Source organism: Antechinus flavipes, chromosome 3 (genome assembly GCF_016432865.1).
Source record: "Antechinus flavipes isolate AdamAnt ecotype Samford, QLD, Australia chromosome 3, AdamAnt_v2, whole genome shotgun sequence".
NCBI classification, from domain to species: Eukaryota; Metazoa; Chordata; class Mammalia; order Dasyuromorphia; family Dasyuridae; genus Antechinus; species Antechinus flavipes.
The window spans coordinates 67,305,583-67,319,038 of NC_067400.1; the positions used below are offsets into that span (position 1 = coordinate 67,305,583).

The 13,456-nt window shown below is 36.5% G+C and overlaps 1 protein-coding gene across 1 annotated transcript in view; it reads right to left on the reverse strand.

Annotated features, from left to right (window-relative positions):
* Positions 1–13,456, reverse strand: part of XRCC5 (X-ray repair cross complementing 5) — a 118,940-nt gene that overhangs the window by 76,418 nt on the left and 29,066 nt on the right. The window contains exons 9-13 of the mRNA XM_051983585.1: positions 13,241–13,353; positions 8,205–8,267; positions 7,796–7,933; positions 2,811–2,901; positions 245–378 (exon numbers count right to left, since the gene is read on the reverse strand). Of these exons, the coding sequence (XP_051839545.1) occupies positions 245–378; positions 2,811–2,901; positions 7,796–7,933; positions 8,205–8,267; positions 13,241–13,353 (539 nt within the window). The remainder of the gene's footprint in view (positions 1–244; positions 379–2,810; positions 2,902–7,795; positions 7,934–8,204; positions 8,268–13,240; positions 13,354–13,456) is intronic.

Here is a 13,456-nt window from a genome sequence, read left to right on the forward strand (position 1 = left end):
AGTCTCTACCCACACACATACATACTCTCAGGTTATCTCCTATGGAATATGAGCTCTTTGGGACAAGGACCATTTTCTGTTTGTCTCCGTATCTCCAGTGCTTAGTGTAGTACCTGGCACAGATTGGCATTTCCTCAGCTCTAGATAATTGATTTTAAAAAGCCCTGCAAAATAAGCAGAGCAGGTGGTACAGTCTCCATTACAGAAATAAAAAAATCAAGGCTGTGGGTTATCTATCTCTCACCTGAAACAATCTCTGAAACTGGGGATTTGGAATTTTAGAGGTTTGAAATAAGTCTTCAAGGGTATCCTCATCATCATCTCTGTTAACCAAGCTCATGGAGTCAATCAAAGCATCGACTGCAGAAAGCTGAGCCTCTAAAATGAAGCACAAAAAAGATAGAGTAAAAAACAATTGTTCCCTGTTTTGGTTCACTAATTCTTTTTTTGTTCTCTTCTTATAATAGTAATGTCATAGCACATCATAAGATAAAGTTTTTATTTTAGTAGTAGTACACATTCAGATAGAATTCAACTCTGGAAAAAACCCATTCATAAGTCAGAGTCTTCAATGAGTTAGAGAAGGAAAAGTTTATTTACAAATGTCCTAGTGATGTGATAAGTCTTTTATAAACTTCATCAAAACCCAGCACTTACCACACCATCTTACCTAGAGAAGGTATTTATTAATAAATACCTGTTGATTAATTACTATTAATCTTTTGGGCTTTTCCCTTCAAAAAGGATTATTCAAAAGCAAAATGTACAAAAGATTTCTAAATAAAAATATTTCTGGTTAAACTGTTATGTTATTTATAACATATGTAAGTTATTTTCAGCTTAGTTTGGTCTGGGGCCGAAACAGTGGTTCTGAGTTACCAGTCACTAAAAAGAAAGTATAAAAGAATAAAGAGATACTGAAAATTATTTTATGCTTCTTTTTCTCAACTTTTCTTGTATACCTAGTGTAAAATGGAGTTAAATATCTACTTATTTAACAAGAAGCATTTTTGCAGTCTTTTTTTCCTTCTCCTTTCCTCCTTTATCTATCTGAGACTGAGTTTCCCCTAATTCCCCAGGCTAGACAACTCATTGACCTGATCCCATCAGGACAAGCATGTAAGCTTTGACCTGCTTCATTACCTGAGCTTGGCCAGTTTCTTCCCTTATCAGATAACCCAGGAGTGAAAAAGCTCATCATATTGATGACAAACTTAATAGGAAATCCTGACTGATTTAACCCACTTCATTTTGAACTGCTGAACTCAAGGTATCCTGCAGGCTCAATCAAGGGATGACAAACTTGTCCCACCATATCCAGGCCCCTTTTATAATATAATGTCTGGGCTGCTCTTCTGGCCTGTAATGACTTTTTAGAGAAGGCTAATGCTTAATGTTTTAAGTGACAGCACTACCACCATGCCAGGGGCTCAGGGATAGAGAATACTTGGCTGTAAGCAAATCTCTTTCTATAAAAAACCATTCCTTTCACTTTCTCTCACTTCTTTTACAATAAAGTCCTGTCCCCCTGCTAGGTACTTTATTCATACTTAGTCATTCTTAGTAAATACTAAGTGGCTTTAATAACCAGTTCTCATAGAGGGGAGAGACAAAAAAGAAGTCAAATCACAGGACAAATGACCTTGGATGCTTTATATCCTGGGATACCAAAAGGGATCTGGCACTCTACAAAGTTCTTTTTTTAGGGAAAGGAGGGGAATAAGCATTTATACAGCACCTATTATGTGTTAGGCACTATGCTAAGCACTTCATACATGCAGTTCCATTTGATCTTCACAACTTTGTAAATTGGATGCTACTGTTATCCTCATTCACAGTTGAAGAAACTGAGGTAAACAGGATTGTGTAACTTGCCCAGAGTCACAGCCAGTGATGGTCTGAGATTACTCAGGTCTTTTTGACTCCAGCTTGGGTGCTCTTCTCATTGGGCCATCAGCTGCTTTTTCCTTTTAAAAAGGAAGGAGTTCAAAGCCTATAAAAGTCTGTCATTACGAAGAGCCAAAGAAGGAATGCAGTAATACGGAGGCCTGTTATTCCACAGTGGCAGTTTCATGCACAGACACCTGCATCATCACCACAGCTGACTGTTGTCTATCTGCAGGGCTGCAGACACACGTGTTGTAAGCACTTGACAATTATAACCCCAGGAGATCCTCACAACAACCCTGGGAGGTAGGCAACATTATTATCCCCATTTTTATAGATGCAAACAGAAGTTAGGGAGCTTGCTCAGGCTCACCTAACTAGTAGTAAGTGGCTGAGACCAAATGTGGACTAAGTTCTTCCTGACTCGAGGTCCGGCCTTCCACCCACTCCTCCACTTAGCTGCCTGCTACCATGCTTCCACCAGGACTTGAGAAATCCCCCTCTAGAGGTCTAGAGACCTGTGTGATTCTTGATCTCTCAGTTTAAAGCAATAAGCCCAAAAACCAGATCAAAGGCATCAGCTTGAAACTATCAGTCAATCAGTTATTCCTAAAAGAAATGAACCAACACTATTCCATAGTCAAAGATCCTAACTCTAAATTTTGCTAGCTGCTTCCTAAATATATGCAATTGACAAAAAGAATTAGGTGAAAAAGAAACAACTCAATGCAAAGTCAAAAGACTGTAATTGTCTTGTAATACTGGAAAAAAATTAACACCATCATCTTAGTATATGAAGACAAAACATTCTGTCAAATTTCTAGTCCATCTGGTTCCAAACAGAAACTTATCAGAAACATAAGATTTCCTTGAGAACATCTGGAATTTAGTTATTTTGTGAAAGAAAAGAGAAACTCACTCACCTGTGGGAATACACTTCTTATTGATTCTCAAGGAGGAAAACAGGTATTGTCTTAAGTCTTCCATGTAGGGCAACTGTATATATACTAAGCACTATAACAGAAAGAAAAGGGATGAGAAAAGAAGCAACTGAATTGTAGGAAAAAGCTGACTGATCCTTTCCCTATAAAAGCATTACAACACACAGACATAGAACAAATCAGGCTGCTACACATATGGGACATGCCAAGCAAAGTGTTTTATTCCTGCTAATAACCTTGTGCAAATACAATTTGGGGACCACTGGATTTTGAATAAATTAATGTCTAAAAAAAATGATGCCAGAAAATACCAGAAAAAAACTTCAAAAACATGACATAGGGACTCTCTCAACATATTTGAATCGGGAAAGTTCTCAAGGCTAGAATTCTGGGCACCATGACCTTCCAATAGTCAAGAGAGACTCTCTTGAGGACAGCAAAGTGTCACTTCCATGAAATGTAAGGCAGCCTGGGTAACATTTCAACATGAAGGTGTTTTAGCAAATAGAATTTGAAAATAATAATATAATATATATTTCATTCCTGCCAATTGGTCATCATTAATAATTTAAAGTGAAATATTACCCTTTAAGACCTTAATATTAAACTCAATAAACATGAATGAACTTCTATTACGGAGAAAGCACTGTGCTAGGTGTTGAGGACACACAACTAAACCTGACACGGGCTCTGCTTGGGGAAGATAACTGATGGCTTGTGTTGGTGGGAGAGGTAACAACTGAATGTCAAAAAATGAGAGACTTGTGGGAAGGAAAGGAAGAGAGAGATGACTATGACAAAAGGCATCAAGAAAACACTTCTTAAAATCCTGACCCAAAAGACCAAAGAAAGGTGGAGTTTTGGAGGAAGAAAAGAAGGGGAATCTGTGCCAGACAGAGCACGATACCAAAAAGGGGGCAGGAAGTGGATGGCAGATGGGGATGGGGAGGAGGCAAAGGGCAGGCACAGGTTATCAAGGGAAAGGTGGGAGGCTACAATAAGAGTATATGTACTCTAAATGCCAAGACATTTCTTTGACTGGTAACAAAAAGCCATTAGGAGACTAGGAGAATGATGATCAGAGTGGTATCAGGAAGACTACTGAGGCACCCTGCTCATTGATTTTTGGCCTTGAATCTGGCTTAGGCACTTACCAGCTGTGAGATGTTGTATTTGACCAGTTTCTTCAACTGTAAATTGGGTAACAACAGAATTTCCCTCACATAATAATTGTGAGAATCAAAGGAGATAATATCTGAAAAGCTCTTAGTCTGGTACAAAGTAGGCAATTAATAAATGCTTATTTTTTGCTTGCTCCCTTCCCTACTTTGCTCCATGTTTTTATTTTTTATTTTTTTAATAATTATAACTTTTTATTGACAGAACCCATACCTGGGTAATTTTTTACAACATTATCCCTTGCACTCACTTCTGTTCCAACTTTTCCCCTCCCTCCCTCCACCCCCTCCCCCAGATGGCAAGCAGTCCTATACATGTTAAATATGTCACAGTATATCCTAGATACAATATATGTGTGCAGAACCGAACAGTTTTCTTATTGTACAGGAAGAGTTGGATTCAGAAGGTAAAAATAACCCGGGAAAAAAAACAAAAATCTTTGCTCCATCTTTAACTTAGCTGTGAAACCGATCTTCCTTCAGTACAAGTCTGACCAGGCCACCCTCCTATTCATTCAGTAGTTACTTTTTACCTCCAGCATCAAATATAAAATCCTCTAATTGCTTTTTAAAGCCTTTAATAACCTGGTCCCTCCCCTCCTAAGTTTCTGGTTCACCTGTACTCTATTCCTCTCCATGTGCTCTGGAACCAGTAACCTTGGGCTCTTTGCCATTAGGCCCACCTCCCCATTTCCTGTATTTTCACTGGGGTCTGCCATGACTTTCCCTCTACTCATCTTAACCTCCTGGCTTCCCAAACTTCCACTAAAGTCTTATCTTGTGCAAAAAGCCTTTCCAGACCTTCTAATCTGAGTACCTTTCCCCTGAGCCTACCCTCAATTCATCCTGTCTGTAAAGTGTATAAGAACCAGGAAAGGAAGGCACTTTTTTTTCTTTAAAGAACTGAAGAAATTTAAGTTTGTCAGAAGGCAGGAAAAAGCCAAGAGAAGAACAAAATGAAGATGACTGAAAGTAAATGACAAAAGGGCCCTGGAAAGGATGGTAAAAGTTGGGATCAAGGGATTAGGTGATGAACAGATAGAGGAATTACCTTTATTGAGAAGTAAGGATATTTATCAGAGGGGAAGATCAGGAAAAAATGGATGATACTGATAAATTCTGAGAAGAAGGAACTCCTGCTAGACCTCCATTCTGAGACTGAACAGAGAGGCTAACCTATTTATTGCAAATGCAAGGAAGGCAAGTCCACTTGGGAACTCAAAGATTCAGAACATAAAGCAATTCAAGTTCTGCCGATAAAAAGTGCTCTATAAATACACAAAAATCTGAAACCACTATCTACTAATTAACAGCTCACTTTGGGGAAATTCATCAGTGTTTTCAAACTCCTAGGTTAGCTTATTAGAAGCAATCAGGGAACTAAAAGAATGGCAGTAAGTATTCTGTTAGATGTAAATCATGAGGAAGGAGGAAAAGGAAAAAGTGGAATAAGAATAAACAGGTTCTTCCTCATATAGAGGTGCCTGTGATTGTGCAGTTTCCTTTTTCTTGCTTCTGATTTTGCTGTTGAATTCTTTTAGAGCCACACAGCAAGATGCATGCCAATGTACAGTGCACCAGGCCTGAAGTCACAAAGCCTGGAGTTCAAAACAATTCAATTAACCTCCGTTTGTTTCAGTTTTCTCTTCTCTAAAATGGTCCCATCTTCCCAAGGTTATTGTGAGGATCAAATGAGATCATAATTGTAAAGCACTCAGTACAGTGCCTGGCTGTACACAGTAAGTGCTACATAAATACTAGCTCCATCATAATTGTTATTATTCACACTTCAAACAGCCCATTTTTGGGCAGGTCTAACACACTGATTATATATATATATATATATATATTTTTCTTATTGGCATGTTATTGTTTCTCCTAACCAGATGGAAGCTTCATGGGGACAGGATCTGTGGCTTGACTAACTTTGTACTTCCCCCAGAACCCAGCAGATGGTTCAAGAGACAAGGGGCCAGACTGGACATGTTGGGTAGATGAGAATAAATTCAACATGTCAACCAAGTTGTGATCATGGCTGACTAGAAGGATGATGGCACTGTGAAAAAAGGCACCGAGTTTAATTTTGGACGCATGGAATTTGAGATGTCTATGGGATATTCGGATGTCCAAAAGGCAGCGAAGGATGTGAGCTTGAAGACCAGAAGAGAGAGGTCAGGGATCTGAGAATCAGCTGTACAGAGATGATCACTGAATTCATGGGAGTTCATTCTTAAGACTTTCTCTTTAGGGAAACAGTATAAAAAGAGAAGAGAAAAAAGTCCGAGACAGTTAGTAGGTGTGACCCAGAGGAAGATGTAGCCCAAAAAAACCCAGAAAAAATGGTCAGACATGGAGGAGGAAGGGAGTAGAATAAAAAAATAAAAAAATAAACCTAGAAAGAATATAAAAGGGAAAAAGGTGATTGACAGTAGCAAAGGCATACAAGTGCAAGGATGAAACCTAAGAGACTACAAAACTTGGCAATGAAGAGCTCATTGCTACTGATTACATAAAACTAAAATTTCTGCACAAACAAATCCAATACAGCAAAGCAGTGAAATAGTTGACAAGGAAAAAAAAAATCTTTGCAACAAATTTGTCTAATAAAAGTCTAATTTTCAACATATATAGGAACTGATTCAAAATTTATAAGAATAAGAGCCAGGCTCCAATGGCTAAATTCTCTAAAGATAAGAATAGGCAGTTCTCACCAACTGCCAAGCTATCTATAGCTACAAAACAAAAAAATGCTCCAAATTGCTAATAATAAAAGAAATGCAAATTAAACCAATTCAGAGGTTCTACCTCATGCCTGTTAAAAATTAGATAAAATGGTCCTCCCCTTGTTCCCCACAAAAAAGACAAATATTGGAGGGGCAGTAGAAAAACAGATACTTTGATGCATTGGTGGTTGAACTGTAAATAGATCCAACCATTCTGGAAAATAATTTGGAATCATGTCCCCCAAACTTTAAATAGTACATGCCCTTTGACTTAGCAATACCATTGCTAGGCTATTTCCCAAAGCAACCAAAGGAAATGGCAAAAGTCCTAAATGTACAAATATATATATAATACTTTTTATGATAGCAAAAAAAGAGTAAAGGTTCCCCTCTATTGGGAACTAGCTTAACAAATTCTGGTATATGAATGTAATCTACGCTTTAAGAAATGAGAGAGAAAAATTTCAACAAGAGACAAAAAAAACTTTTATGAACAGATACAAAGAGAAATAAACAGAATCAGAAAAAACACTTGTAAAAAGGATCAACCCTAATTCCCAAAGACTTATGAGAACACTACATATCTTATGATACGTTAATAATAATGATAAACCAATGTGGAAAAAAATTATATTTTTCACACAGACCTAATGTGGAAAGTAGTTTTGCTGAACTGTGTTGAATAAAGGGTTTTGTATTTCTATTTTTTTTCCCTAGTGGATGGGGGGATGAGAGGGAGAAAAAAAAAGGAACTCTTTATAATGGTTAAAAAAAAAAATGAAGATGCTTATTAGGAATACTTTCTATAAAAATACAATTCATTTATTATATCTTAAACTTTTGAAAACTTTCAGACACATCTTTGTAAAATTCTTACAATATACCATCAGGCATATAATGTGTTCCCCCATTCACAGAAAAATCATAGGAAACATAATGAAGTGTCACTAAATTCCTTGATTCAATTAAATTTTTTAAAATATACTTTATACTTAAAAGTATGTTATACAAATCTTTTCTCTTTAGGAGATCAAGAATATAGTATCAATCAAGTATTAACTATTACCTCATAAGCTTGCTTGATAAAAGGAAAAGCTACGCCAACCTGTGGATTAGATCTTCTGTCATAAGCATACCGGACGATGGCTACCATGTCTAATTGATCCAATGCATGAATCAAGGAGGAGAGCGCAACTGCTGCTGCCTGGGAAGAGAGAGCCATAGGTTTGAAGTTTGTCACATTGCATCCTGTTTTCATGTCAGAGTCAAAGAAGTAAGAAATGGCAAATGGAAACAGTCTAAGAATTAACCTATGTTGCCTTCTATGGGCCTGTGTCAGTGCCATAGCAGTTGGTGCTGGACGGAGCCTCATAGGTCATCTGAGAGAGGTTTTTTTTTTTTAAATTAGCATGTTACTTTCACAGAATGGCACCTAAATTTGTTTTTTATGGTCCAAAGATCTAAAGTTATCTCACCTCATCGTCTTTTGCAGCAAACACTTTTAGAACCTGGTTTCCCATAAAGAATTTTCTGTGCACCTGTAAGGACACAAAGTTGGGGGAAAATAGTTTTATCTAAAGCTAATGAAAGAGACCATGTACATTAACTACACTGAGTATCTCACTAAGAAATTCTATTCACATTGCTTTCACAAAATAGAATACTAAAAAAAAAAAAAAATCTAAGACATACAGAAAGTACTTAATTATGATACAGGCTAGAGTTTAGAACAGAAAGAACTATAAATCTGAAGATCACCTAAGAGAGATAATGCAAAGGAGATCAGAAAAGGAAAGAGAGGCAATGACACAATGTCAGATGGATGATAATCCAGCAAGGAATAGAGAGATTATGGGACAAGCAGAAGAATCGAGAGGAAGCAATGTTAACAATGTTAAAAACTACAAAGAGGTTAAGAAGCTGTTGATAACCTTAGATCATTTTCATGTGGCTAGCAGGGTTAGAAGTCAAATGGTTAGAAGCCAGCAGTTTTCTTAATCCTTGAAAGGGTGGAGAAATAGGGAGTAAGGCAGAAAACTAATAACTATCAAAGTGAAAGAGTTGTTATTTTTGGGTTTTTTTTTAATGATGGATAGAAATCTTTAATTTTTCAAGTATGGGCTAAGGTATGGGGATTAAGTTTTACTAGGTAGTAAAAATTCTAACAATGATTTGAAAATCAGTTAACTAATGAATGGATTGAAAGCAGTTTACTAAAAGGAAAATATTTAAAGAAAATAAATATACACAATTATAAAATGTTTATAGGAGTTACTGCTTTAAAAAAAGAAGTTAAAAGTTGATTTTTTTGTCGTGTGGACAATTAAAAGCTTTAAAATTTGTTAAATGGAAAGTAAAGTATGCAAAAATATATAAACATTATAAAAAAGACCTTCATTTTGTTCCTGAGTACACTAAAGCTATGTAACACAAGAAATCACAGGGAGTGCTATAGTTTTTTTAGAACTGGCTTCAAGGGCCATTTCCTTTCTATACATTATTTTCCTTCTCTTTCATACTTCTTTGGAATTCCATATCTGTTGAAAGGTAGGTTGCAGAGAGGTTAGAATTAAGCCACTAATCCAAGAAGTAAATTGCCATTGCACAGTTGTGTTATTGGCAATCAGCTTCAATCATATACTTGGAAACATCTTCTGAGACAATTCCTGACCTCTAATCACTATTTAACTGAAACTGCCCTTTCCAAAGTTATTAAAGCTCTTTTAATTATCAAATGCAATGGGCTTCACAATCCTCATTCTTATTGATCTCTCTGCAGCTTGTGACACTGTTGATCCCTCTCTCCAACCTGAGACTCTCTTCTCTCTATGTTTTCCTGACAACACTCTCTCCTGTTTCTCTTCTTACCTATCTGATCACTGCCTTACCTTCATCCAGGTCACATCCACCATCTTTGGATTCTCTCTCCTGGGGCCCCTTCTTTTCTCCTTGGATAGTACTTCACTTGGTGATTCTCATAAGCTAGACATTGCAACCATCTCACACCTGGATAATTACAGTAGTTTGCTGGTTGGTCTGACTGCCATAATTCCTCACTCTAGTCTATCTTCTCTTCAGGTGCCAGTGACTTTCCTGAAGTCCAAGTTAAGCCACCTCTCTAACTCCTCCATACCTCAATAAATTCCAGTAGCTCCCTATCACTTCCAGCATCATATAAAAAATTCACTGTGATTCAAAGCCCTTTATAATCTAGCCTCCCTACTTCCTCCCACCCCTTTCCAATCTTCTTACACTTAACTCCCCACATATTTGTTTCCTTGGTGTTCCTCAAACAAGCCATTCTGTGTATCTTCACTCATGGTATTTACTTTTGGTGTCCTCCATGCCTGAAAAGCTTTCCCCCCCTCATCTCTGCTCCCTGACTTCTCTGGCATCCTTAAAGTCCCAGCTAAAATCTTTCCCTCTTATAGTGTCTTTTCTCTATTAATTATTTCATATTTGTCCTGTATATAGTTGTTTGCATAGTGAGTGTTTAATAAATGCTTATTAAGTGACAGAGATAAAGGAATTTCAAATAGTCCTTAGTCCTCAGTGAAACATACTTGCAGGCTGGTTCAATATTAGGAAAACTATTAGCATAACTGATTATATCAATAACCAAATTAAGAAAAACCATATGATTACCTCAATAGACAGAAAAAGCATTTGATAAACTCCAACACCCATTAGTACTAAAAACACTAGAATATAGGAATAAATAGACTTTTCCTTAAAACAGTCAGTAGCATCTATTTAAAACCATCAGCAGGCATCATATGTAATGGGGATAAACTAGAACCATTCCCAATAAAATGAGGGGTGAAACAAGGTTGCCCACACCATTACTATTCATTAATATATAATACTATTGTAGTAGAAATGCTAGCTTTGGCAATAAGAGAAGAAAAAGAGATTAAAGGAATTAGAGTAGGTAATGAGGAAATCAAATCATCACTCTTTGCAGATGATATGATGGTATACTTAGAGAACCCCAGAGAATCAACTAAAAAGCTATTAGAAATAATCCCCAACTTTAGCAAAGTTGCAGGATACAAAATAAATCCACATAAATCATCAGCATTCTTATACATTACTAACAAAATCCAACAGCAAGAGATACAAAAAGAAATTCCATTTAAAATAACTGTTGATAAAGTCAGATCTAAGCAATTGAAAAAATATCAAGTGTTCTTGGAGAGGTTGAGCGAATATAATAAAGATGCAACACTCCCTAAACTAACCTATTTATTTATTGCTATACCAATCAGACTCCCAAAAAACTACTTTAATGACCTAGGAAAAATAACAACAAAATTCATCTGGAAGAACAAAAGGGCAAGAATTTCAAAGGAATTAATGAAAAAAAAAAAAAAAAAAGGCAAATGAAGGTGGCTTAGCTCTACCAGATCTAAAACTATATTATAAAGCAGCAGTCATTAAAATCATTTGCTATTGGCTAAGAAATAGAGAAAGTGATCAGTGAAATAGGTTAGGTTCAAAGAACAAAATAGTCAATGACTATAACAATCTAGTATATGACAAACCCAAAGGCCCCAGCTTTTGGGATAAGAATTCACTACTTGACAAAAACTGCTGGGAAAATTGGAAACTAATATGGCAGAAAGTAGGCATAGATCCACACCTAACACTGTATACCAAGAAAAGATGGAAATGGGTTCATGATCTAGACATAAAGAATGATATTATAAACAAATCAGAACATAGGATAGTTTACTTCTCAGATTTGTGGAGGAGGAAGGAATTTGTTACCAAAGAACTAGAGATCAGTATTGATAACAAAATAGATAATTTTGATTATATTAAGTTAAAGTTTTTGTACAAACAAAACTAATGCAGACAAGATTAGAAGGGAAGCAATAAACTGGGAAAACATTTTTACATCCAAAGGTTCTGATAAAGACCTATTTCTAAAATATATAGAGAACTGACTCAAATTTGTGATAGTTCAAGCTATTCTCCAATTGATTAATGGTCAAAGGATATGAATAGACAATTTTCAGATGAAGAAATTGAAACTATTTGTAGCCACATGAAAAGGTGCTCCAAATCACTACTGACCAGAGAAATGTAAATTAAGACAATTCTGAGATACTACTACACACCTTTCAGATTGGCTAAGATGACAGGAAAAGATAATGATGTGTGTGCAGGGGTATGTGTGTGTGTGTGTTGGATCTAACACATATTTCAACATATTTAACATATGTTGGATTACCTGCCAGCTAGGGGAGGGAGTAGGGGAAGGAGGGGAAAATCTGAAACAAAAGGTTTTGTTTGCAAGGGTCAATGTGGGAAAAATTACCCATGCATATACTTTGTAAATAAAAAGTTTTAATTAAAAAAAAAAAAAAAAGAAAGAAACATACCTGCAATGATGTATACAATGGCTACTTGCCTAAGTAACCAAAGGTAAACAATACTAAGGCCATCAGGGGATGTAATGTCCGGGCTAGCTTTCTAGTCTGAGATCAAGCTCGAGCACACACTCACTAAAGTCTGCTTATTTCAAGTCCTCTCAGCCCTTATATACCTTAGTACAATTACATCACTATAGCATATGGAGTATGTGCCAACTGTAGAACCATTACATCACCATACTAAATATTAAATATATGTGGACTAGAGAACCATCATCTCATCAATCACACCGAGTTAACACCCTGCTGTAAGTATCTTTGTTTCAAGTATACTTTTCTCAGAGTTCCCAGTATCTGTGATCCTTTACAAGGGGATATACAGAATTTCCAAGTTTTCCTAAAATGCTCACTTAGCTAACTTTTGGATATTTTTTAAATAAATTAATTTTTTTCATGTATATTATAGGAATATACAAAAAAGGGATACTTACATCTATAAACAAATTTGTTAATCACGCATCTCTTTGGTGTCTGACTTTTAATTCTACAGGTAAATCTGCCAGGTCCCTCTGAGGGTAGTAGATAGAGAACTCCTATTGAAGCATAATTAGTACTTTTTCTCATCCACGTCTTCCCATAAGTTCACCATATAGGGGACCCACCAAATATATGAGGGGCCTTCCTCATATCTCGACAATACCAATATCTGTACCAACACAGGCTGCCTAAAAACATATTACTCTCAGACCAACTTCACATCTTAGTAACTCTATGTTATGGGGGAAGTGTAGCTGGTTTAATTCCACAATTCATGACCCAGTCAGCTCTCCAGCCTTTGAATTGAGTATATGCGATCAGTAAGGGAGAAATTGGAGATTAGTGAGAGTGGGAATGGCAGAAGAGAAAATTTGCTGGAGAAGACAAGATGGAATCACTTGGGCATATAAAAGAGTTTGCACTATGATGCAGTCTGGCAGGGCTAAAGAATCCAGAATCATTCTATACCCCAATGAGGCATTACAGGAATACTGAAGTGCCCATGTATCAATGATAGGTGAGTATGATTTCTCATTGAGTAGTTAGGAAAACAGCTTATACTTGTTTTACACACAAATGTGGGGAAAATACTGCACCTGAGAAGATCTACAGAATCCCAAAACAGAGAAACATTTTCCTTCTGTTTTGTATTTCATTTGCTCCTCATCCACTTTAGAGAAAGGAACGATATCACTCCCATAGCGGAACCCTGGAAAACAAGAGAAGAGCATCTGGTAGGCATATGGGGCTACATTTTTCACAAACCAAAATTAGCTTTACGCATACATTAACAAAGCATGTACACCCTGAAG